General features: G+C 42.4%; 1 protein-coding gene and 1 non-coding gene across 4 annotated transcripts in view; one reads left to right on the forward strand and one right to left on the reverse strand.

Annotated features, from left to right (window-relative positions):
- Window positions 1–24753, reverse strand: part of fanci (FA complementation group I) — a 69276-nt gene extending 44523 nt beyond the window's left edge. Inside the window, exons 1-17 of one of the 3 annotated variants that reach the window (XM_078241310.1) lie at window positions 24683–24739; window positions 21771–21876; window positions 20443–20515; window positions 19135–19265; window positions 17720–17845; window positions 14860–15013; window positions 14619–14676; window positions 13362–13403; window positions 13121–13244; window positions 12798–12883; window positions 12356–12488; window positions 11114–11206; window positions 7589–7725; window positions 6659–6839; window positions 4372–4459; window positions 3791–3921; window positions 2484–2554 (exon numbers count right to left, since the gene is read on the reverse strand). In XM_078241310.1, coding sequence (XP_078097436.1) covers window positions 2484–2554; window positions 3791–3921; window positions 4372–4459; window positions 6659–6839; window positions 7589–7725; window positions 11114–11206; window positions 12356–12488; window positions 12798–12883; window positions 13121–13244; window positions 13362–13369 — 1052 coding nt within the window. In that variant the 5' untranslated portion in view covers window positions 13370–13403; window positions 14619–14676; window positions 14860–15013; ... (3 more) ...; window positions 21771–21876; window positions 24683–24739. Of the gene's footprint in view, window positions 1–2483; window positions 2555–3790; window positions 3922–4371; window positions 4460–6658; window positions 6840–7588; window positions 7726–11113; window positions 11207–12355; window positions 12489–12797; window positions 12884–13120; window positions 13245–13361; window positions 13404–14618; window positions 14677–14859; window positions 15014–17719; window positions 17846–19134; window positions 19266–20442; window positions 20516–21770; window positions 21908–24682 lie in introns of all 3 variants that reach the window. The other 2 variants (XM_078241308.1, XM_078241309.1) reach the window with 2 other exon arrangements.
- A 667-nt stretch (window positions 24754–25420) lies between these two features.
- On the forward strand, window positions 25421–25493 carry trnar-acg (transfer RNA arginine (anticodon ACG)). The gene has a single exon. It is a non-coding gene; the product is annotated as a tRNA-Arg (tRNA).
- Window positions 25494–26534: the final 1041 nt, after the last annotated feature.

A 26534-nucleotide genomic window follows, 5' to 3' on the forward strand; every position in this document is an offset into this window, starting at 1 on the left:
GAGAGACAGGATCCACAGGCATTTAGAGACGCAAGGACTGATTAGGGACAGTTAGCATGGCTTTGTGAGTGGAAAACCATGTCTCACAAATTTGATTGAGTTTTATGAAGGGGTAACCAAGAAGGTAGGTGAGGGCAGTGCAGTTGATGTTGTCTACATGGACTTTAGCAAGGCCTTTGACAAGGTACCGCATGGTAGGTTGTTGCATAAAGTTAAATCTCACGGGATCCAGGGTGAGGTATCTAAATGGATACAAAATTGGCTTCTTGACAGAAGCCAGAGGGTGGTTGTAGAGGGTTGTTTTTCAAACTGGAGGCCTGTGACCAGCGGTGTGTCTTAGGGATCAGTGCTGGGTCCACTGTTATTTGTCATTTATATTAATGATTTGGATGAGAATATAGGAGGCATGGTCAGTAAGCTTGCAGATGACACCAGTGGCATAGTGGATGGTGAAGAAAGTTATCTTCAATTGCAGTGGGATCTTGATCAATTGGGCCAGTGGACTGACGAATGGCAGATGGAGCTTAATTTAGATAAATGCGAGGTGATGCATTTTGGTAGATTGAACCAGGGCAGGACTTGCACAGTTAATGGTAGGGCGTTGGGGAGAGTTACAGAACGAGAGATCTAGGGGTACATGTTCATAGCTCCTTGAAAGTGGAGTCACAGGTGGACAGACTAGTGAAGAAGGCATTCAGCATGCTAGGTTTCATTGGTCAGAACATTGAATACAGGAGTTGGGATGTCTTGTTGAAGTTGTACAAGACATTAGTAAGGCCACACATGGAATACTGTGTACAGTTCTGATCACCCTATTATAGAAAGGATATTATTAAACTAGAAAGAGTACAGAAAAGGTTTACTAGGATGCTACTGGGACTTGATGGTTTGAGTTATAAGGAGAGGCTGGATAGACTGGGACTTTTTTCTCTGGAGCATAGAAGGCCAAGGGGTGATCTTACAGAGGTCTAATAAATAATGAGGGGCATAGATCAGCTAGATAGTCAATATTTTTTCCCCAAAGGTAGGGGAGTCTAAAACTAGAGGGCATAGGTTTAAGGTGAGAGGGGAGAGATACAAAAGTGTCCAGAGGGGCAATTTTTTCACACAGAGGGTGGTGACTGTCTGGAACAAGCTGCCAGAGGTAGTAGTAGAGGCGGGTACAATTTTATCTTTTAAAAAGCATTTAGACAGTTACATGGGTACGATGGGTATAGAGGGATATGGGCCAAATACGGGCAATTGGGATTAGCTTGGGGGTTTAAAAAAAAGGGCGGCATGGACAAGTTGGGCCGAAGGGTCTGTTTCCATGCTGTAAACCTCTATGACTCTAATTATAACTGTCATGTTATTCTTACCAATTTTCAATAAAATTGTTGTTTTAACACAATTCTTGTCATTGTCACTCATTCCTGTTACTTCCAGAGTATGGCTTGGAGCATAAGCGAGACGCTTAAAGGGCTTCTCATGACTCCTTACGCAACCCTACTGCAACAGTGTGGCATTTTTTCCATTTCCGTGACAAAACTTCCTCATTTTAGTCTGAATGGGCAATAGTGGCATTATAGTCAATTTCGTGCTTTATGCTCTTGCTCATAAGCAATGGGATTGAGATTACCCAGTTATTTCACATGCCACTAGTGCAACTAATGTTCATTCCATCAGGCTGTATCTGATTAACAGTTCCCCTCCACTTTGGTGCATTCCGTAATGCGTAACTGAGCCACAAGGAAAAGAGTGAACTAATATGGGTTAACAGTTAGGTTCCTGTCCCTGATTACTAAGCCTCACAGATGTATAGGAATTGAGTGAGAATAAATTTGGGTTTAGCTGTGATACCTCCACAGTAACCTCCACAGACTGCTAATATACTCACAATCTATACGTAAAGAATAACAACTTAGTAAGATACCACATAGCTCTGGATATCTGTGAAATAATCCCAGCAAAGATCAATACTTTCAACAGAGAATGGGAGGTTAAGAAGTGACTTGTGAAATCAACACATTATTTTGTACAATTTCAAAAAAGGATCAGATCATTAAAAGCCTGCCACATGTTTTAAGGCCACAGTAACCTCTCAAAGTGATTCGGGTCCCCTGAACTGGTTGCTATCCAAGGTTGACTATTGCAGCATTAGAAACTAACGGGGCGGCATGGTGGCACAGTGGTTAGCACTGCTGCTTCACAGCTCCAGGGACCTAGGTTCTCCCAGTGTCTGCGAGGGTTTCCTCCGGGTGCTCCGGTTTCCTCCCACAGTCCGAAAGATGTGCTGATTAGGTGCATTGGCCATGCTAAATTCTCCCTCAGTGTACCCGAACAGACGCCGGAGTGCGGTGCCGAGGGGATTTTCAGAGTAACTTCATTGCAGTGTTAATGTAAGCCTATTTGTGACACTAGTAAATAAACTTTTAACACTCGTGTTCAGCTACTGAGAGTTGAGAGAATGAAATGCCAGACCCCTCTGGCTAATTTTTATTTACCTGGAAAACATGGCTTTCCGCAGGACCAAAATTAACGAATCCTTCATGGACATACTGACTTTCAGCAGGGGCTTTTGAAAAGAAACAAAGCAAATTACTCAATGAACCACAAGGCAACATATAAATGTAATGACTTAGGCCGCTTGCACTATTCTGGGCTTCATATTTCATTAAACGTCAGCTAAATGTTAGGCTGTCTGACTTGCCGAGTTTGAATTTGCACTCCATGGTGTTGCACAGAGCTTTGTAACTTAATTGGGACAGTGTTTACAATTGCATGCCTTTCTACGGAGTAGATTTAAAAAAAACACAACAGTCTGTTCCACATTACTGCCCATGAACTTTTACTTGAAAATACAAGTGCGAGAACAGGATCTGACTTAACTATGGCGGCACAGTGGTTAGCACTGGTGCTTCACAGCGCCAGGGACCCAGCTTCAATTCCGGCCTCAGGTCACTGTCTGTGTGGAGTTTACACATTCCCCCCGTGTCTGCGTCGGTTTCCTCGGGGTGCTCCGGTTTCCTCCCACAGTCCAAAGATGTGCTGGTGAGGTCGATTAGTCATGACAAATTGACCCTAGTGTTAGGGGATTAGCAGGGTAAATGTGTGGGGTTACAGGAATAGGGCCTGGAAGGGATTGCGGTGGGTGCATACTCAATGGGCTGAATGGCCTCCTTCTGCACTGCAGGGATTCTATGATTCTATGATAATCATTACAGTTCAACCCAATCAGTTTAATTCAATGATGTTCAATAATTTATATGATGACTAATGTACTTATAATTTTTAAAGTCAGCTTTGAATATTGGCCTTAATATTGTTTCCAAACATATGTTATGATCATCTTCTTTTAAACACAGGATGCCATGTTACATCTAGTATTAGATGCAAAGAAGAAGCAAATAAATTGGCAAGAGAAAGCAATAGGCCCGAGGTTTGGGAGCAGTTTAAAATTCGGCAAAGGCAGACCAAGGGATTGATTAAAAAGGTGAAAATCGCGTATGAAAATAAGCTCCGAGGGGTGGTAAAGTTCCGGCCTGTGTTCTTTTAATTCTTTCACAGGGTATGGGCATTGCTCATCTCTAATTGCCCTTGAGATGGTGGTGGTGCGCTGCCTTCAAGAACTGCTGCAGTCCAGGTATAGATTTATCCACAGTGCTGCGATTTGAACTTTGATCCAATGGTTACACAAAAGTAACATGTTTTAAATAATAATTAGGAAACAACACAGCCTTTATAGATCATAAATGTAGCAGAGCTTAATATATTATAGAAGCTGACAAAACAACTGGATCAAATGTTTTACCTGCACTGCCTTCAGTAACCCTTGGACTGTGCTAAGAGGCAGGTAGGACAAGTGGTCAAATGCCTCTATAACCTTGGAGGAAGAGTCCAGAAGAACCAGAGGTGCAGAAGTGACAATATCAGATAGCAAGTCTGAGAAGGGGAAAGAAAGTAAAGGTTATTTTTCTTCAAATAATTTGTCATATTGCAACTCTGTAAATGACAGTGGTGGAAAAACAAAATACGGAGAAATGAGCACACTTGAGGGTCCAAATCAGCCACCACCCAAATCCAAATAAAAACAATTGCGATTATCTCATGGATTTACCAAATAAAGATGCAGCACACCACTAAAAATCCAAATGTACAATTTGTTCTCAAATACTACAAGCTAGTTCAAAACACAAGCACAAATGAAACAGGCAAATGTTAAATTCAGCTTGGACAGGGACAAATTAATCTGCCCACCCCACATGTGGCAATTTCATTGCGCAGCGATGGCAACCTACAATTATCTTGCTCAGATCAACATGCTTTACACTCCAGTTGTGTTCCGAGAGTTGTTCCTTTATTCTTACAGGCTTAACTTACACGTCTACTTACCTATGTAGTGATTGATGGATGATGTGGTCTTTGTCACCACCCTGTTCAAAACTTGCTCCAGGATTTCACTTCTAATTGGTTCATGCACCTGAATCAAGAACAAGTAAAGAATTATGTTTCTTTTAAAAGCAGCTATTGTGTTATACGTCACCAGGACCCAATATCTGTTTGTTCAAAATGAGGGTGGGGAAAAGCAGAGTCAGAACATAGAACATAGAACAGTACAGCACAGAACAGGCCCTTCGGCCCACGATGTTGTGCCGAGCTTTATCTGAAACCAAGATCAAGCTATCCCACTCCCTATCATTCTGGTGTGCTCCATGTGCCTATCCAATAACCGCTTAAATGTTCCTAAAGTGTCTGACTCCAGCATCACTGCAGGCAGTCCACTCCACACCCCAACCACTCTCTGCGTAAAGAACCTACCTCTGATATCCTTCCTATATCTCCCACCATGAACCCTATAGTTATGCCCCCTTGCAATAGCTCCATCCACCCGAGGAAATAGTCTTTGAACGTTCACTCTATCTATCCCCTTCATCATTTTATAAACCTCTATTAAGTCTCCCCTCAGCCTCCTCCACTCCAGAGAGAACAGCCCTAGCTCCCTCAACCTTTCCTCATAAGACCTACCCTCCAAACCAGGCAGCATCCTGGTAAATCTCCTCTGCACTCTTTCCAGCGCTTCCACATCCTTCTTATAGTGAGGTGACCAGAACTGCACACAATATTCCAAATGTGGTCTCACCAAGGTCCTGTACAGTTGCAGCATAACCCCACGGCTCTTAAACTCCAACCCCCTGTTAATAATAACACACTATAGGCCTTCTTCACAGCTCTATCCACTTGAGTGGCAACCTTTAGAGATCTGTGGATATGGACCCCAAGATCTCTCTGTTCCTCCACAGTCTTCAGAACCCTACCTTTGACCCTGTAATCCACATTTAAATTAGTCCTACCAAAATGAATCACCTCACATTTATCAGGGTTAAACGCCATTTGCCATTTTTCAGCCCAGCTTTGCATCCTATCTATGTCTCTTTGCAGCCTACAACAGCCCTCCACCTCATCCACTACTCCACCAATCTTGGTGTCATCAGCAAATTTACTGATCCACCCTTCAGCCCCCTCCTCTAAGTCATTAATAAAAATCACAAAGAGCAATTGTGAACAATTGAAGTAAAACACATTAGAAAGTATCCATCTTTGGGATCAGTATGTTAGACTGACATGCTTGTGCTTATTCTAGTTTGGATGTTAAAGGTCCAAAGATCTCTCAATGCCCTCAGCAAAATTTCTCCCCCAACCAACATCACAAAAATAAAAGCTGATAAATGAGGAAATACAGGAACAGGAGAATTTGGAGCATTTAGCCCCAAGCACTTGTCCTACCATTCAATGAGATCATAGCTGATGTGATACATAATTCCATATATCCACTTTTTTCCATATCACTTAATAACTTTGGTTATGTAAATCTATCACTGTCAATTTCAGAATGAACAACTGATATAGCATCAATTACTATTTGCATAAACTTCCCAATTCTAGCATCAGTTATGTACAGAATAGTTTCTTAATTTCACTTTTAAAAGACATTTTTAGACCATGCCCCTTAGCGATAGAGTCCCCAAACAGCAGAATCCAGATGACCCTTTGACAAAGAGTCATCTGGACTTGAAACATCAGCTCTTTTCTCTCCTTACAGATGCTGCCAGACCTGCTGAGATTTTCCAGCATTTTCTCTTTTGGTTTCAGATTCCAGCATCCGCAGTAGTTTGCTTTTATAGCAGAATTAATTTGTCTATTCTACTGTCTGAACCTGTACCATCTTAATCACCCCTGAGACATCTGAATTCCAGGAAATGCAACCCTAGTTTTTTTAAAAATCTCTTTATTTAGCCCATGGAATCCACATATCATTGTGATAAATCCTATGCTTTCTCAAGTGCTCCCAGTACTCCAAGCTGTCTAAAGATTGTTTCTAAAGCTGAAGCATGACTTCTATCCTTTTGTACTGTAGGCCTCTAGATATAAAGGCCTGCAATCCAGTTATCTTTGATTAATTTCTGTACCCGTTCACAACATTTTAAAATACGCACCTGGAGACCTAAGCTTCTTTGGTCCTCCACTGTTTCTAGCTTTTTTTGATATCATTGCACGTATTCTAATTCATTCCGCACAAAATGCATGCTATTTAAGCCATATCACTGGGACTCAAAGTAATTCACTCGATGAATTACTTTCTGAAAGACAGAGCGCAGCACACAGCATTTCACACACTCACTTTGAACGTTTCAAGAAGGATCTTGGCTCCCAGTCTGCAAGTCTGTTGCGTTGGAGTTTTTGCTGAACTTGGGTTGGTCCCAGCAACTTTCCCAAACAAACCTGCCTTTGGTCCAAAAGAATCCATGAATATAAATCCCAGCTGCACCAGAGATTCGGTAACATGGTCCCAGCCAAACACACTGTAGAGAGAAACAAGAGTAAAGTTTCTGACTGGGTGAAAATAGTTTAATTGAAAGTCAATAGCAGATCTCAAAATTTAAATTTTGAGTCACTAGGCAAACCTTTAGCAACTGTGTCACTCATTTGCAACTGAAAATAATGGTCCAAAAGCAGCAGAAATTTTACAAGAGGTCTAACTCGCTTAAGGGGAGTCCAATACCTATACTTCCATTACCAATCAAAAAATATTAGCAGCAAGATGTTCTACCACTGTTATATCATTAAACAGTCTGGTTAGGCAGACATTTCAATACGACAATGGAATGTGCCTTTTTTGATCTTAAAATAAGTTTAAAATTAATATTTTATTAGAGTTAGGAGTGGAGTAGATATCAGAAATTCCTCTATTAATAGTGATGGTTCACATCAGCATCCACATTGAAAAGCAACAGCTTGAAAGCATGGTGGCACAGTGGCTAGCACTGCTGCCTCACAGCGCCAGGGACCCGGGTTCGATTTCCGGCTTGGGTCACGTGTGTGTAGAGTCTGCACAGAGTTCTCCCCGTGTCTGCGTGGAGGTACTCCGGTTTCCTCCCACATTCCGAAAGACGTGCTGGTTAGGTGCATTGGCTGTGCTAAATTCTCCCTCAGTGTACCTGAGCAGGTGCCAGAGTGTGGCGACTAGAGGATTTTCACAGTAACTTCATTGCAGTGTTAATGAAAGCCTACTTATGACTAATAAATAAACTTTACTTTAAAAAACACAAACCTGTTTGTCACTGTTTCCAGAATCACTTCAGACACATTACATTGAAGAGGGATCAAGTCCTGAAGGAATTTAGAATTTTGCTGAAACTGTGCATCTTTAAAACCTTTTACGATCACGGTTTTCAGAAAGTCAAACACCTAAAAAGTAAATAAATAAAAATCAAAAAATCCATCTGCCTAAATTTCAATTCAGTGTTCAGTCATCTTTCATACGTCAGAAACATAATCTAAAACCAGCAAAACAAAGGAAACAATCATTGACAATAAAACCGAAACAGAAAATGCTGGAAAATCTCAGCAGGTCAGGCAGCATCTGTAAGGAGAGAAAAGAGCTGACATTTCGAGTCTGGATGACCCTTTGTCAAAACCCAAAGGCTGAGATTTTCCAGCATTTTCTCTTTCGGTTTCAGATTCCAGCATCCACAGTAATTTGCTATTATTCTAATCATTGACAATGTACGCTGTCAAAACTGGTTACTGGGTCGTACAACTACAGAACCTGAAAGAAAGACAGGAAATTTATTTCAGGATAAACTTCCTCAGAACATGCATGCCTCGCTGAGAGGGGAGTTCAGTGACTAGTGGCGTGCCGCAGAGATCGGTGCTGAGGCCTCAACTATTTACCATATACATAGACGATCTGGAGGAGGGGACCGAGTGTAGGGTAACAAAGTTTGCGGATGACACAAAGATGAGTGGGAAAGCAAATTGCGTGGAGGACACAGAGAGTCTGCAGAGAGATTTGGATAGGCTAAGTGAGTGGGCAAGGATCTGGCGGATGGAGTATAACGTTGGTAAGTGTGAGGTTATCCACTTTGGAAGGAATAATAGTAAAATGGACTATTATTTAAACGGTGAAAAATTACAACATGCTACTGTGCAGAGGGACCTGCGGGTCCTTGTGCATGAATCACAAAAACTCAGTTTGCAGGTGCAGCAGGTAATCAAGAAGGCAAATGGAATGTTGACCTTTATCGCGAGAGGGATGGAGTATAAAAGCAGGGAGGTCATGCTGCAACTGTACAGGGTACTGGTGAGGCCGCACCTAGAGCACTGTGTACAATTTTGGTCCCCTTATTGAAGAAAGGGTATATTAGCTTTGGAAGGGGTACAGAGAAGGTTCACCAGGTTGATTCCGGAGATGAGGGGATTAGCTTATGAGGAGAGATGGAGTAGACTGGGCCTGTACTCATTGGAGTTTAGAAGGTTGAGGGGAGATCTTATAGAGACATATAAGATAATGAAGGGGCTAGACAGAGTAGAAGCAGCGAGGTTATTTCCACTTACAATGGATACAAGAACTAGGGGGCATAGTGAAGAAGGGAAAGGGTTAATGTTTTTTGTACTCAATGTATTTTGTGCCTAAAAGGTTGAACTTTGTATCTGGAATGTATCATAAACATATCGTTTACTTGTGGCTAGTCATCCCTTTTTTATATTGCTCCTGGTAGTAGCATAAGCCATTTGTTCATGTCTTTCATCTTTTACTTTAGTATAAGCCATTTGTTCATGGTTCTCTCGCTTGTTTATATCATTCTGATAAAACAGACAGTTGAATATAGATGTTAGGAGGCTTTCCCGGAGGCTTGTCTGTGATTTAAGCAGAGGAAGCAGCCACCAAATGGTAGAGTGCGAGAATGGCCGTTTGAAGGAGAACTCCCACTGGGACAGTTGCACTCAGTCACTCAGTCACTTCAAGGGAAGAGCAGGGGACCAGAGATGACACCTTGACTGCAACGACCAGAAGAATTGTGCTTTATGACCCAAGGATACCAGATGGTTTCTAACCATGATCCAAAGACTATCAGAAGCTGTTAAAGGAACTATAATTTACGATCAAGGACTGTTAACTGGACTTTGCTTCATGGCTTGTATTGGGAACCCTGATGTATAAATATCCATGCTTCTTGTGTTCAGTGAGAACTTTGGCTTCCGCTTTCAAGGGGTCAGGTTCTCCCATAAGCTTATGAAAATAAAGCCTGACTGTATTTTTGACTCATATCAGCCTATAGAGGTATAATTTCCGACTTCACATAGCCTCAAAATACGGGTGAGTCAATTTAGAACAGAGTTGAGGAGGAACTTCTTCTCCCAGAGGGTAGTGAATCTTTGGAATTCTCTGCCCAATGAAACAGTAGAGGCTACCTCGTTAAATGTGTTTAAGTCACACATAGATAGATTTTTAACCATTAAGGGTTATGGGGAGCGGGCGGGTAAGTGGAACTGAACCCACTATCAGATCAGCCATGATCTTATTGAATGGCGGAGCAGGCTTGAGGGGCTAGATGACCTACTCCTGCTCCTATTTCTTATGTTCTTATGTTCCTTTGATACCTTGTGAATTTCCAGCACTTTTTGTTAAAACTGATTTTTTTGTTTAAAGAACCCTTCAAGAAATTACAGTTTAAATGTAAATACTCATCATCATCTGATTTGTTATCTGGTTGAAGTCAATCTGGTAAGCTTCTAATTGTGCAAACCTGTAAACCTGCACAAGACCCCCAAGCTCACAAAATCAGCTGCATTTTCCAGAAACAACACACCTATCCCAAGCATACAACCAAATTTGCAGCTTTCCAAGAGTGTACAATGTACTATAATAGTGTGCACAAATGTCCGAATCCATGTCCCATGTTACAATGGATTACAGATAAACCCACTACATAGTTCCCCATATTGACCACATACATCATGTATTACGTGTGGCCGATATCTATCTTATTTTATCATCACCCATTCAGGTAGGGCTGGATTCTAAACTGGATATCAAGAAGTAAAAGAGAAATCTTACTATATCACACGGTCTCATACACAGATAAATTCCTAAGAGAGGAATGCAGATGACTGCTGCAAATTACAATTTCTAAAATAAAGCGTTTTCATCTGTATAATTGTCTGTTCTTGTCCCACACTGTTTGGCATTGTCGGTTAAGTAGTTAGCGAAAACTGTTTGGATATGAGGATTACATTAAACAATAATCAGGGACGACAAACATGATTACTCCACACCAAAAGCTGAAAATTTAAGCAAGCTGAAACTTCTGACCATTTCAGAAGTTGCAACTGAAAGGTTAAGACAGCTATCCCTAAACACTTGGAAGTTCAAATTCCAGCTGAAGGTTTAACTTTGGAAGCAGCAACATTTGTCTGGCTAAGACATGCAGAATTTTTAGGATCAAGGGCCGAAATGAATAAGTAGCCACATTTATTACTTCTGTCTCATGACGACCAAGGGTAAAAGGCATAAATTGTTGAGACAATTTTTGAAAATATTCATTTTGAATTTTGTTAATTAGTGAGCGCCACCTTGGGAAATTTAGCTCATCCATATAAAAGTCACTCGAGACATTTAAATCTGAGCATGACCAACTCCTCTTGGGTAATGAAAATTATTCTTTACATCATTAATCTAATACACAGTATCTTGTTACTTGATGATTCAATGTAAATAATCTTCTCAGTCAACTCCCACTCATGTCTATTTGGAGATTCTGAATGAAATAAAGTAATGGAAAAATAAACATACCTGTTCCTCAAATCGATGTATCCTAGCTACAGAGAGCATCAACGCAATGTTAAAAGAGCAGAGGACCCGGCTCGTCTCTCCATTCTGACCAGCCTAGAAAAATGGTAAACACAGAATATGTAAAGATTTTCAGATTCAGGCCATTTCATATATTTTTTTTAATTATATAGATTTTTTTTTGAATGAAATACTTTCTTTCAACAATTTCCCCCAATTCATTACTTCTTCCCCCCCCCCCCCGCCCCCGCCCCCCATGACAACAGGCACACACTAGCTCCCGAGTGATTATTGAAGGCATAAAGACCTCAGTGATGTTACCCTCTCTGGCGCCTCCTCAATTCTATTATCCTGAGGCACACATTAGCTCCTGAGTGACCACGGAAAGCATAAAGACCTCAGTAATGTCACCCTCTCCAGCACCCGCCCGGTTCTATTAACCTGTTGAGAGACAAATAGCCTTTGCAACTCGAAGGGTTCACAATTGATACAGAACAGAGAGGGGTATCTGAGCCTGCATCAGTCCTCACTGTAAGGTACCCAAGCATTAACATGCCAATGCACCCCACTCTCAATCTTTTGACAAATTACATTCATATAGTGCATTTGACAACTAAAGCAGTGCTACCCTAATGAACTTCTCCTCTTGAGTTTAAAGGGCAAACTCACAGGCAATTAATTTAAAAGTCTTTATATTTTTAAAAATATCTTCTTCGCATTTTGATCATGTATATCAGTGGTTCATAAAGGTGTTACACAACTGGTTTTTAAGAGAGATGAGACAGATATATTTAGAAACCCTGTGCCTCCATTGCGTGGAGTTGTGCTGCTTTTGACTGAAGTAGAACAGGATTACATAAATCAGAAACCATCCTGAACAACAGCAAAACAAATTCAACATCAAATTTGACTTTTTTTTTAAAAACTGCCTTACAAATTCTCTACTTTCCTCTCAATCATCCTAATCTTTTGACAGGCTATAATGCAGGCATTTCCTCTTCCCAATAATCATTAATATTGAAAAAAGCACAAACTCAAACATGGCCAGGACCTCAAAACTCCCTACATCAATCTTCCTTTCCCCTTTTCATCTGAAGACTTTTAAATACCAACTTCAGCATCATCTAAATTATTTCATCCCTTATACTCTTCCTCCATTTCTTTCAATTGTCCTGCAAAACAACCTAGGTTTCTCAATAACACAAAAGTAAAAACTGCTCACAGACACTGGACATTCTGCCGCACCTTCAGATACTTGATGAACTCACGGCCCAGATTATAGTCCAACTTGATAGCAAACACAATGTGAAGAATGATTGTTCCTTCTACGTGTCGAAGCTGGTCCTGTGGCACAGTGACAGCTTCCAACTCCATGGACCTTTAAGACAAAAAAACACAGCACACTTCAACACATAAATAAAATTGATAAAACACCCTGGGAAAAGTGAGAAGCACCCTGGGAGAAAGAGAGATTCTGCAAACTCTGGCACACTTTCAGTACAGGGAAGGTGGGGTGTGTGTTGAGGGTGTGATGGGAAGGCAAGAGAGAGGAGCATTATTGATCTCTTATTGAAGCCACCCACGCTAGGAAATATATCAGGTAAAGTCAGAAGCAGACGCAGATGTGCGATATCCCCTCCCTACATTCATTAACTAAACTGGTACATGAATAATAGTTGCAACTCACTCAGTTCCCGACTGTTCCTCCTTCTGCAGCTGATCTTGTTGATGGAAGAAGCTAATGATCCCTTCTAAAAGAGTTTTCTTACAACCCTATTGAATGAAAGAAACACACTAAGTAAAGGTACAGTCACCTTAAGTGCAACCTTCATCTGGTTCAACGAATAAGTATGCTTTCTTAACAAGAGCAAGCCAGGCTACATTTACTAAAATCTTAAGCACCATATTGAAGGATTGACGCTCATTCCCTGATCCTGTACACTGAAAAAAGTAAGTTTTCTAAGAGGAGGAAATCTTGCTGCAAAATCAACATTGGTTCTTTTGTCTTACCTTAGAGGAGAGGAGGAGCAACTGGTAGACAAGTGGAGGCAGCTCCTCCAAGTCCAATTTGGGGAACATTTGCAGCACTTTCACCATAACAAACTGAAGTTCTTCTGTACTGAGCGCTACATCCCTATTGTAAAGAGAACAATCAAGAATAGACATATTTACTTTTTATCTACAGAAATTCATATCATGAGGATGTTATTTTTCCTTAAAGTTAGCAAGTGAACGGATCGAAAAACTTTACCTAAACATCGATGTGAGGTGAATCACACATTTCGGATCCCATCTGGAAAATAAAAGAAATTCAAGTACAAAACATTTAAATACAGTGGCAAGCTGCCTCACAGCGCCAGGGACCCCGACTCGGGTCACTGTCTGCACGGAGTCTGCGCGTTCTCCCCATATCTGCGTGGGTTTCCTCCGGGTGCTCCAGTTTCCTCTCACGGTCCAAAAGACATGCAGGTTAGGTTAGGTGCATTGGCCATACTAAATTCTCCCTCAGTGTACCCAAACAGGTGCCGGAGTGTGATGACTAGGGGATTCTCACTGTAATTTAGTTGCAGTGTTAATGGTTAAAGTTTATTTATTAGTGCCACAGGTACATTAATGCTGCGATGAAGTTACTGTGAAAATCCCCTAGTTGTCACACTCCGGCGTCTGTTCGGGTACACTGAGGGAGAATTTAATGCACCTAACCAGCACGTCTTTTTGACTGTGGGAGGAAACTGGAGTACCCGGAGGAAACCCACGTAGACACGGGGAGAATGTGCAGGCTCCGCAGAGACAGTGACCCAGTAAGCCTCCTTGTGACACTAATAAGTAAACTTAAAATGATATATTATGTACATAAAAGATACCCAGAACTACAGAGCAGGCTGGAGTCTAATCGAGGAGTTTGTTCAGTTTACATGTAGAATAACAGCTACGTGAGAATGAGTTTCATGTCCCATTCCAATGTCTGAGTGGAGTTAGCTAATCCTGGCCCTTGCAGCATTTAGGGGCACTGCAACTGGCCTCATCACCCTGGATTAAGGAGTCCTAACCTCCATTACAGAATAGTCTAAAGCAAACCCCTGTTGGAAAGGGTGTGGCTTTTGCTACCAAATAAACCTGTTGGACTTTAACCTGGTGTTGTTAAACTTCTTACTGGGAAAGGGTCTGCTCAGGTCTTGGTGGACAAAATAAGATCTCCAACATTAGATAGCCTGCTAATGCTCACCATTTAGGCATATACATGAAGACTAACTGATTGAATAGCCTAGTAAGGGGATGTTAGCATTCATTGAACAGTGCCCCATTTTATGTCAGCATTTTAAGAGAGAAGAAGGGGTACAACATTGAAACTAATTTTATCAAAAGAAATCTTAAATTTCGAGGAAATGCTTTGTTTCCATAGACATTCTTATATTGCTAATTGCTTCTTGATCAAATTTCTAATTTCCTATAGTGTTGCTGTCTAATGATATGTTACTTTGGATTAACCAAACATGTTGTTACTTGCCTGCTGGAGCAAAGAGTGTTAATTAGTTGCTTCTTGTATTCGCTGCCTTTCAATTGACCTTGTAAAACAGAATCAGAACAAAAATATTTATGTACAGCCAGGAGCTACAATCGTTAAAAATATATTTAATCTACAATAAAGGGGTGTTTGGAGCAGGCTGAAAAAAATAAAAAGACACATATATATCTTATACCAACAATACACAGAGCAAATTTTAAATATTTTTCAAAACTTTCCTTACCACCACCATAATTCAAGCTTTCTTGAGAGGCCAGAACAGTAAGTATTGTAGGGAAAAGATCCAGCGATTTGCCACTGATAGTGCTGCCCCCTTTGATAGCATCCACAAATAGGTTTGCCAGTTCAGCTAAGGTGGTTCCAGGCAGTTGATGAGCCTAAAATGAAGACTTCTGATTATGAGGACATAACGTGCACAAACCCCATCGACATTGCATTTTCTCTATCCCCCAATCCCCCATCACCTCATACTATGAACTCCTTGCGAAACACTTCACAGTCACAAGCACAGTACAGCTTGGTACAACTGGCACTGCACCTTACCCAACAGTACTCAAACATGGAGGTACATAAACATCAAGAGTGCCTGACTGGTTGTTGGTTATAAGGTTACCACTGTTTCAATTGAGTAACGTAATATATAGTGGATTCGTGGCCAGCCTTGAATCCTCCACCCTCCTTAACCTCTGCTCATTCAAAACTCCGTTCCTGGATCCCATCCCACCCCACATCAGATCCCAGTCATCTATCACCTTTGTCCTTGCTGACCAACATTGGCTCCAAATGTCTACAATTTAAAACTCTCATTCTTAGAGTCAACTGATTCATAGAATCTTAGTGCAGAAGGATGCCATTCAGCCCATCGAGTCTGCACCGGCCAGGATCCCACCCAGGCCCTATCCCCATGCATTTATCCTAGTTAGTGTGGGGGGGGCGGTGGGACTAAGGGGAAATTTAGCATGGCCAATCCATCTAACCCGCACATCTTTGGACTGTGGGAGGAAACCAGAGCACCTGGAGGAAACCCATACAGACACAGGGAGAATGTGCAAACTCCACACAGACAGTGACCCAAACCGGGAATCAAACCCGGGTCCCTGGCGCTGTGAGGCAGCAGTGCTAACCACTGGGCTATCGTGCTGCCCTTGTTTCTAAATTTAGTCTATTTGGTCCATGAGCCATCAGCAGCAGCAGAATTGCATACATCCACAATCCGTAACCTCATGGCACAACAAATCTCTCACTCTCCTATTACCATCAAGCTGGAGGATCACCGAAGAGTGCAGGAGGGCATGCCAGGAGCACCAGGCATTCCTAAAAATGAAGTGTCTACCTGCTGATATTACAACACAGGACTACCTGTGTGTCAAACAGTGGAAGCAGCATGCAAGAAATAGACTGAGCTAAGTGATCACACAACCAACAGATTGGATCTACACTCTGTAGTCCTGCCATATCCAGTCGTGAATGATGGTGGACAATTAAACAACTAACTGGAGGAGGCGGCTCCATAAATATCCCCATCTACAATGATGGGGGAACCCAGAACATCAGTGCGAAAGAGAATGCTGAAACATTTTCAGCCATCTTCAGCCAGAAGGACCAAGTGGATGATCCATCTTGGCCTCCTCCTGAAGTCGCCAGCACCACGGGTGAAAATCTCCAGCCAATTTACTCCACTCCACGTGACAGCAAGAAACAGTTGAAGGCATTGGAAACTAGGCTATAGGCCCTCACAATATTCCAGCAATAGTACTGTAAACTTGGGCTCCAGAACTTGCTGCTCCCCTTGCCATGCTGTTCCAGTAGAGTTACAACACTGGCATCTAGCTGGCAATTTGTAAAGTTGCCCAGATACGTTCTGTCCACAAAAAGCAGGACATCCAACCTGGCCAATTGTTGCCCCATCAATCTACTCTTGATCATTGATAAAATGATGGAAGGGGTCATCAACAGTGCTAGCAAGCAGCACTTACTTAGCAATAACCGGCTCACTGACAGTTTGAATTCCGCCAGGGCACTTAGCTCCTGACTTCCTTACACCCTTGGCTCAAGCAAGGTAAAAGGAGCACAGCTCCAGGAGGTGAGATGAGAGTGACTTCCAGTGACATCATGGCAGCATTTGACTGAGTGTGGCATCAAAGAGGCAATTGAAAAAAACAGAGGTCAATGGGAATTGAGAAAAACGCTCCACTGGTTAGTCATACCTAGCACAAAGCAAGATGGTTTTGGTTATGGATATTAATCATCTCAGTCCTGGGACAGTGATGCAAAAGTTACTAAGGGTAATAGCCTAGGCCCAACCATCTTCAGTTGTTTCATCAATGGCCTTTGCTCCATCAAAAAGAAGTGAAGATGTTCATGGTGATTGCACAATGTTCAGCATCATTCGCAACAACTCAGATACTGAAGCAGTTCGTGTCCTTAGGCAGCAAGACCTGGACAATATTCAGGTTTGGACTGATAAGTGGCAAGTTACATGCATGCCACACAAATGTTAGGCAAAGACAGTCTCCAATAATAGAGAATCTAACCACCTCCCCTTGAAATTCAATGGCATTACCATCATTGAATTCTCCACCATCAACACTCTGGGTATTACCATTGACCAGAAACTGAACTGGACCAGCTATTTAAATACCGTGGCTACAAGAGCAGGTCAGAGGCTGGGAATTGTGTGGAGAGTAATTCACCTTCTGACACCCCAAGGTTCGTTGATCATCTACAAGGCACAAGTCACAGTTGCCGGTTGAAAGCAAACCTAACAATACCCAAGAAGCTTGACTGCAACCAGGACAAAGCAGCTTGCCGATTGGCATCCCATCAACCATCTTCAACATTCACTCTCTTCACCACCAAAGTACATCTGCAGCAGCGTGCACCATCTACAAGATGCAAGGTAGCAACGCACGAGGGATCTTTCAACAGCACCTTCCAGACCCACGACCTCTACCACCTGGATTGGTGAGAGCAGCAGATATATGGGAACCATTTGCAAATTTTCCTCCAAGTCGCACACCATACCAACTTGGAACTATATCGCCATTCCTTCATTCTCTTTGGGTCAAAATCCTGGAACTCACAGCACTGTCATGGCACAAATCAATTTCGGCTTCTCAGATTGCCTGGATCCACTGCAGTTCGCCTACTGCCGCAACAGGTCCACAGCAGACGCTCTCTCCCTGGCCATGCACTCAACCCTGGAACACCTAGATAACAAAGACACCTATGTCAGGCTCCTATTTATTGACTACAGCTCAGCCTTCAACACCATTATTCCTAGAAAACTCATCTCCAAACTCCGAGGCCTGGGGATCGGCACCTCCCTCTGCGACTGGATCCTGAATTTCCTAACTCACAGACTGCAATCAATAAGAATAGGCAATAACACCTCCTCCACGATCATCCTCAACACTGGTGCCCCACAAGGCTGTTTCCTCAGCCCCTTACTATACACCTTATACACCTATAACTGTGTGGCCAAATTCCCCTCCAACTCGATTTTCAAGTTTGCTGACGACACCACCGCAGCGGGTCAGATCTCAAATAAGACGGAGTATAGGATGGAGATAGAGAATCTGGTGAACTGGTACAACAACAATAATCTCTCCCTCAATGTCAACAAAACGAAGGAAATAGTCATCGACTTCAGGAAGCATAGTGGAGGACATGTCCCTGTCTACATCAATGGGGACAAAATAGAAATGGTCGAGAGCTTCAGGTTTTTAGGTGTCCAGATCACCAACAACCTGTCCTGGTTCCCCCACGCCGACACTATAGTTAAGAAAGCCCACCAATGCCTCTACTTTCTCAGAAGACTAAGGAAATTAGCATGTCCACTACGACTCTCACCAACTTTTACAGATGCACCATAGAAAGCATTTTTCTGGTTGTATCACAGCTTGGTATGGCTCCTGCTCTATCTAAGACCGCAAGAAACTACAAAGGGTCGTGAACGAAGCCCAGTCCATCACTCAAACCCGCCTCCCACCCACTGTCACCATCTACATTTCCCGCTGCCTCAGATAAGCAGCCAGCATAATTAAGGACACCACGCATCCCGGACATTCTCCCTTCCATCTTCTTCCATCGGGAAAAAGATACAAAGTCTGAGGACTCATAACAGCTTCTTCCCTGGTGCCATCAGACTTTTGAATGGACCTACCTCGCATTAAGTCGATCTCTCTCTACACCCTAGCTATGACTGCAACACTACATTCTGCACTCTCTCCTTTCCTTCTCTATGTACGGTATGCTTTGTCTGTATAGCACGCAAAAAACAATACTTTTCACTGTATACTAATACATGTGACTATAATAAATCAAATCACTGTGGGTGCTCCTACAAAACATGGACTGCAACAGTTCAAAAAGGCAGCTCACCATCACCTTCTCAAGGGCAATTAGGATTGTCGATAAATGCTGACCCAGCCAGCAACATCCACATCCCATGAACAAATTTTTAAAAAGCATAACTTGTCTCAATTTTATAATTTACCTCGAGCATCAGCAAACCAATCATTTCTGTTACTGTATCTGATTGGAGGTCTCCCGATTCAACAAGCTGCATGCAGTGTTTGTACACAAAAAGCCTCCGACAAACTCCTTCAGTCTGAAAACATGGGGAACCTATCAAGGGAAAACAAAAGGACAAGTTATACTTAATCAGCGTTCCACCAAATTTCACTGAGTTGATCATTGAGGGATGAGCAAGCATAGGGCTGCAGAAAGAATACAATCCTTTCAGGGCTAGTACATGGTTTCAAATCCAGCCTTCTTTCTTAGCTTTTCGTAGTAGGCATCATTTAGTCTTAAATTTGCTAACATTCACATGGACGGCTGGACATGATAAGCTTCTATCCACTGGAATTTAGAAGAGCAAGAGGTGACTTGATCGAAACCTTTAAGATCCTGAGGGGTCTTGGCAGGGTGGAGACAGAGATGATGCTTCCTCTTGTGGGAGAATCTAGAACCCGGGGTCATTGTTTAAAAATAAGGGGTCACTCATCTGAGACAGATGAGATTTTTTTTCTCTGTGTAAAGTTTATTTATTAGTGTCACAAGTAAGGCTTACATTAACACTGCAATGGAGTTACTGTGAAATTCCCCTAGTCGCCACACTCCGGCGCCTGTTCGGGTCAATGCACCCAACCAGCATGTCTTTCAGATTGTGGGAGGAAGCCCGGAGCACCCGGAGGAAACCCACGCAGACACAGGAAGCACGTGCAAACTCCACACAGACAGTGACCCAAGCCAGGAATCGAACCCGGGTCCCTGGCGCTATGAAGCAGCAGTGCTAACCACTGTGCTACCGTGCCACCCCAGTGGGTCATGAATCTTTGGAGCCCTCTTCTTCAAAGGACAGTGGAAGCAAAATCTTTCAATATTCTTAAGATAGAGCTAGATAGATACTTAATTAATGAGGAGGTGGAGTCGAGATTACAATCAGATCAGCCATGTTCTACTTTAGCTGGCTTAAGGAGCCGAGTAACCTACACCTGTTCCTAATTCATGTGTTTGCATGTTCTTATGGATAAGGTTGAACACTATGTATTTTTTTCATTTATTTACTACCTAATCAATGTTAATGCTGGTCCTTAATCGGTAAGAGACATTTTCAGTTGTCATCAAAACTATATTAAAACATTTATAGTGCTGAAAATGTATCCCTAGTTTCTTTCTGCATGCAAAACACTAACAATGTGCATTTATTCTAACCAAATACGTGTGGTTGTGGAACATGGAATCTGTTGCATCCTTAAACTGGGAAGTAATACACAAATATTATTTATCTTTGAGCATTCACCTTTAAAAATAGCTCTCACAAGCATCCCAATCTCCTTCCCTTTCAAAGCATGGCGTGTTATTAGGGCACCAACCTGTAACAAAAGAAGTCGTACACTTCAAATTGTACCTTCAGACTATTGACTAATCAAGCAAACAAAAAGCTCAGGGTGCAAGAGACTGAATTTTATATAATCATATAATTCATAAATTTACTCCTGTCTCCACATTCCTTTGCTATAATTATATTCTTTAAAATTAAGCATGAAAAGGACTCACAGATGGAAACTTTTAAAAGTATACTTCTCTGCCTGTGAAATCCCCTCAAATGTTTTCAGAATCGAGGGAATACTGTGCTCGTAAAAGGTGGGAATGGACAAGTCAGTAATGTATTGGATAAAAGCAAATTACTGCGGATGCTGGAATCTGAAACCAAAAGAGAAAATGCTGGAAAATCTCAGCAGGTCTGGCAGCGTCTGTAAGGAGAGAAAGGAGGTGACGTTTCGAGTCCAGATGACCCTTTGTCAAAGCTAAGAGGCATAGAAAGTGGGAGATATTTACACTGCAGGGTGAGGGAGTGAAAGCTTTTATTTCTTTATTGTCTTTCTCCATTTTTCTTCCCCTCCACTCTTTCCCCTACTTTATCCCCCCCTTTCCTTACCTTTTCTGCCCCTTTTTCTAAATTTTACCTCTCTCCCACCCAATTCTCCCCCCACATCTTCATTTGTCACATCTTACCCTCTGATTTTAGCTTCTCTGCCGTTTGGCCATTCGCAGCTTCTCCCCTGGTTTATGTGGCTATGACTCATCTTTCATTCCCCCCCCCCTACAGTATAAATATCTCCCACTTTCTGTGCCTTTTAACTTTGACAAAGGGTCATCTGGACTCGAAACGTCAGCTCTTTTCTCTCCTTACAGATGCTGCCAGACCTGCTGAGATTTTCCAGCATTTTCTCTTTTGGAAGACAGTGAAGTACTTGCTCAATAAAGTTGGCAATCCTTTTGAAAAATAGGGACAATATTTTGAAATAAAATCTGAAAATGCTGGAAATACTTGGATCGGGCAGCACCTCTGAAGGGGAAACGGTTAACATTTGACCCTCCATCAGAACTGTTTTCTCACCACAGGTGTAGCCTGTCCAATTGAATATTTCCAGTATTATGCTTTTCTTTCAGAATGCCAGCATCTGTAATATCTTGCTTTTGTTTGGGCCAATATTCTGATATATGTATCTTTTAAACTTATATCTTTGAGTGCATTACATTGGAAGTTTAAAATATCATTTTGTTAAAAATAATTATTTTAGTCGCAATGTACGTCACTACTGAAGAATCACAGCAGTTGCTCACCTCCTGCTCTTTCATGCGCTGCAGGAACTGCTGCAATCCTTGCAGATCCTCAGCTGTTGCCAAATCCAAAATCTTCTGATCCATTTCAGCTCACATAAACACAACACTGAATGTTACCCAGAAGGGAAAAAAAAGTTCTGTTCAATAGAAAGTGCTGCATTTAATAGAATGCATTACCACATCTCAGAAAGACCACAAGACTTCACACACAATAGACTACTACAGCAAGAATCCATAAAGAAAATTAAATGAAGAACAAAATGAAACAGGTAAGGGTGGCATGGTGGTTAGCACTGCTGTCTCACAGTGCCAGGGACCCGGGTTTGATTCCCGGCTTGGGTCACTGTCTATGTGGAGTCTGCATCTTCTCCCCCAGTCTGCATGGGTTTCCTCCGGGTGCTCCGGTTTTCCTCCCACAGTCTGAAAGATGTGCTGGTTAGGTGCATTGACCCGAACAGGTGCTGGACTATGGCAACTAGGGAAATTTCACAGTAACCTCATTGCAATGTTACTTGTGACTAACAAATAAACTTTACTTTAAACTTTAAGGCTGGAACTACAGAACAGGTCTAAAAGCATCTGACCTGCTACCGGGTCTGCTGAATATTTCCAGCACTTTCTGTTGTTATTTCAGATTTCCAACATCTGCAGTCTTTTATTTTTGTTTTGAGATGAATGATGAGTCCAGCAGGTTGAAGTCCCACTCCAGAGACCTGAGCACATAACCCAGGCCAATATTTCAGTGCAGTGCTGAGAGAATGTTGCACTGTCAGAGGTGCCGTCTTTCAAATGAGAAATTAAACTGACAAACGGATTGTCCATTTTTCTTTCATCTCTCTCTTTTTTGGTCAAAGAAAGGAAATTGGCCAAGGCACCTAAAGAATTTGCTGCCTGTCTATCAATGGAGCAAATATAAATCAACGTTATCCCTGATAATTTTCCATAAAACAATAAGCTCTGAATATAAATTCACTGCAATCAATTATGAAAAAAATAGGGATGAAGTCTATTAAGAACTTAAAATAAAAACCGATGCACAAATTTTTATTTATTTATTAGTCACAAGTAGATTTACATTAACACTGCAATGAAATTACTGTGAAAATCCTCTAGTCGCCACATTCCAGTGCCTGTTCGGTTACAATGAGGAAGAATTTAGCAAGGGCAATGCGCCTAACCAGCACGTTTTTCAGACTATGGGAGGAAACCGGAGCACCCGGAGTAAATCACGCAAACACGGGGAGAATGTGCAAACTCCACACAGACAGTGACCCAAGCCAGGAATCGAACCTGGGTCCCTGGCGCTGTGAGGCAGCAGTGCTAACCACTGTGCCACCATGCCGCCCAAATGTGCCAAAACATGATGATCGAGCTTTGGTTTAACATCTCATACTTGACAGGCCAAATGCCCTATTTTTGCATTGTAAACATTCTACGATTCTCACTAGGCTGCGTGATCTACTCCAGTTCCTACTTATGTTGTTAAAATAAAATCAGACGGACAAGATCATGGAAGCGTATTTGGTGGAGCCGGCAGTGGGTGGAAAAAGGAGTTCCTGTAACAGATTAGCCGAGAGAGGGAAATCACCTTGGCACAGTGAAAAATTATTGCAGTACAGACTGTGGCATAAAGAGTGTCTTTCTGGAACAGTCGAGGACAGGGGTTACCATGGTGTCGGTCCAAAGCTTATAGTCTTTTTATGTACTAATTTGATCTTTCTCTACATCCTGGCTATGACAATAACACTATATTCTGCACCCTCTCCTTTCCTTCTCTATGCATAGTATGCTTTGTCTGTATACTGCGCAAGAAACAATACTTTTCACTTTATACTAATACATGTGACAATAATAAATCAAATCAAATTCAGAAGGAAAGCTATGCTTGACCTAAAGCTGACAACACTGATTTGATTAACCATTGTCACATGAATTGGGATACAGTGAAAAGTATTGTTTCTTGCACTCTGTACAGATAAAACATACCATTCATAGAGTATATAGGGGAGAAGGAAAGGAGAGGGTGCACAACATAGTCTATTTAAAGAGACCATTATTAGACAGTTTAAAGGAGTTTGGATTAAATTTTAAGAGCATAGAACAAGAGTAAAAGATGGAATTCGAGGGTATGCTGGGGACAGAGGTTGCCACACTCCGGCACTATCTTATTTTTTGAGATACCAAGCCCACTTTACAGGGTTATTCAACAAGAACAGAGAATGCTGGCATGGTAGCCAGAGACCCAAGTTTGATTCCCGGCTTGGGTCACTGTCTGTGTGGAGTTTGCACGTTCTCCCCGTGTCTGCGTGGGTTTTCTCTGGGTGCTCTGGTTCCCTCTCACATTCTGAAAGACGAGCTGGTTAGGTGCATTGACCCGAGCAGGCACTGGAGTGTGGCGACTCGGGGAATTTCACAGTAACTTCATTGCAGTGTTAATGTAAGCCTTACTTGTGACTAATAAATAAACAAACATTTTACTTTAAGCTCAGCAGATGTGGCAGCATCTGCAGGAAGAGAGACAACAGAGTTAACATTTCAAGTCTGTTGATTACAGGATTATGAGCCAGATGGCCACTCTGCACATCCACTATCCAGCCCCTCGGTCGCACCGTGGTTAGCACTGCTGCCTCACCGTGCTAGGGACACCAGTTTGATTCCTGGCTCAGGTTACTGTCTGTGCGGAGTCTGCACGTTCTCCCCGTGTCTGCGTGGGTTTCCTCCGGGTGCTCCGGTTTCCTCCCACAGTCCGAAAGACGTGCAGGTTAGGGTGCACTGGCCATGCTAAATTGACCCTCAGTGTACCCGAACAGGCGCTGGAGTGTGGCGGCTAGGGGATTTATCACAGTAACTTCATTGGAGTGTGAATGTAAGCATACTTGTGAGACGATAAAATAAATAAACTTTACACTCACTCCCTCACTGTTGACCTGTCACCCGGCCTCCAGCTCACAACACCGCCATCGCACCTCCCGCCTAAAATCGCAGCCACCCCATTGGCCGGTGCCGGCACCCCCCTCCGCCCTGCCCTCCCATTGGTCCGGACCGAAGCCCGCCCCCCCGATCCGCCATTCCATTGGTCCACAGTAGAGCCAATCAGGTGGAAGAAATTCAACCGACGACGCGCTCTTTCATTGGTCCAGGTCAGAGCCAATCCGGTGGAAGCAGTTCAACGGGCGCCCTTCCCAATAGTCCGCCGCTGCCACCAATGGTCTGCCACCGGTGGGGTCCGTGCTGATTGGTGAGTCTCCTCCTCCCCCCCCCCCCCCCAAGGACGGGGGCAGATGAGGCTGAAAGAAGCCCTCTCCCATCAAAATGGCGGTTGAATCCAAAATGTTGTCGACGGGGGTGGTGGAGCAGGGAATTCATAATGGCTGGCAATAAATTAAAGGCGCTTCATTCACAATCCCTGTGCCCGGGAGCTTTGTTGGCCTATGCTTCGTAAAAAAAAATCTTTTTAAAAAAGTCCCTGCTGAAAACACATTTCCGTTTATAATTGAACCCGAATCACGAGATTTGAATTGTTTTTTTTCTGCAGCGATTGTTGAACAAAGATGAACTGAAAGAGGGGAGGGGGGAAAAGAATCCCTGATGTGAGTAACAAAGCTTTGTGTTGTAGGTTCCTCAAGTCTAATGTGCCTGTGATTTCTTGTGGGCCAGTGGCGCAATGGATAACGCGTCTGACTACGGATCAGAAGATTCTAGGTTCGACTCCTGGCTGGCTCGAATGTTTTTACTTCATTATTCCAGAATGCCTGAAACAATTATTGATTAAAATAATCCTAAATAAAGAACATTGACAATTCCTCAATTGTTACAATTTTTGTACTTAAGCAAATAAAGACTAAATTATTACATTGTTCTTGAGGTCAATTTATTGCTCTTTCTGCTTTGTGCCAAATTTTTTTAATTTCAGGTTATTTATTATTGTCACAAATAGGCTTACATTAACACTGCAATGAAGTTTTGCAAATAAAAATTTTATTACGCTTCAAAGACTGAGTTTTGTTTATCTTTGCAGGAGTTCATTTATCGAAGTTGCTTTTTAGAACTTTCTAAGGTACTCCGGCCACCAAAATAGAATTCCCCATTTAAGTATCTTTTTCCGGATGGAAGAACATAGAACAGTACAGCACAGAACAGGCCCTTCGGCCCACGATGTTGTGCCGAGCTTTATCTGAAACCAAGATCAAGCTATCCCACTCCCTATCATCCTGGTGTGCTCCACGTGCCTATCCAATAACCCCTTAAATGTGCCTAAAGTGTCTGACTCCACTATCACTGCAGGCAGTCCATTCCACACCCCAACCACTCTGAGTAAAGAACCTACCTCGGACATCTTTCCTATATCTCCCACCATGAACCCTATAGTTATGCCCCCTTGTAATAGCTCCATCCACCCGAGGAAATAGTCTTTGAACATTCACTCTATCCCCTTCATCATTTTATAAACCTAAGAAGAAGGTGGAAGAGAGTTTGTCCGGGGTACATGGGGTCCTTGATTATGCTTACTGCCGAGCTATTATTTTTTTGATTTGATTTATTATTGTCACATGTATTGGGATACAATGAAAAGTATTGTTTCTTGCGCACAATACAGACAAAGCATACCGTTCGTAGAGTACGTAGGGCAGAAGGAAAGGAGAGGGTTCAGAATATAGTGTTACAGTCATGGCTTGGGCGTAGAGAAAGATCAACTTAATATAGATCCATTCAAAAGACTGATGGCAGCAGGGAAGAAGCTGTTCTTGTGATGTGCAAGGGACT

Source organism: Mustelus asterias, chromosome 24 (genome assembly GCF_964213995.1).
Source record: "Mustelus asterias chromosome 24, sMusAst1.hap1.1, whole genome shotgun sequence".
Taxonomy (NCBI): Eukaryota; Metazoa; Chordata; class Chondrichthyes; order Carcharhiniformes; family Triakidae; genus Mustelus; species Mustelus asterias.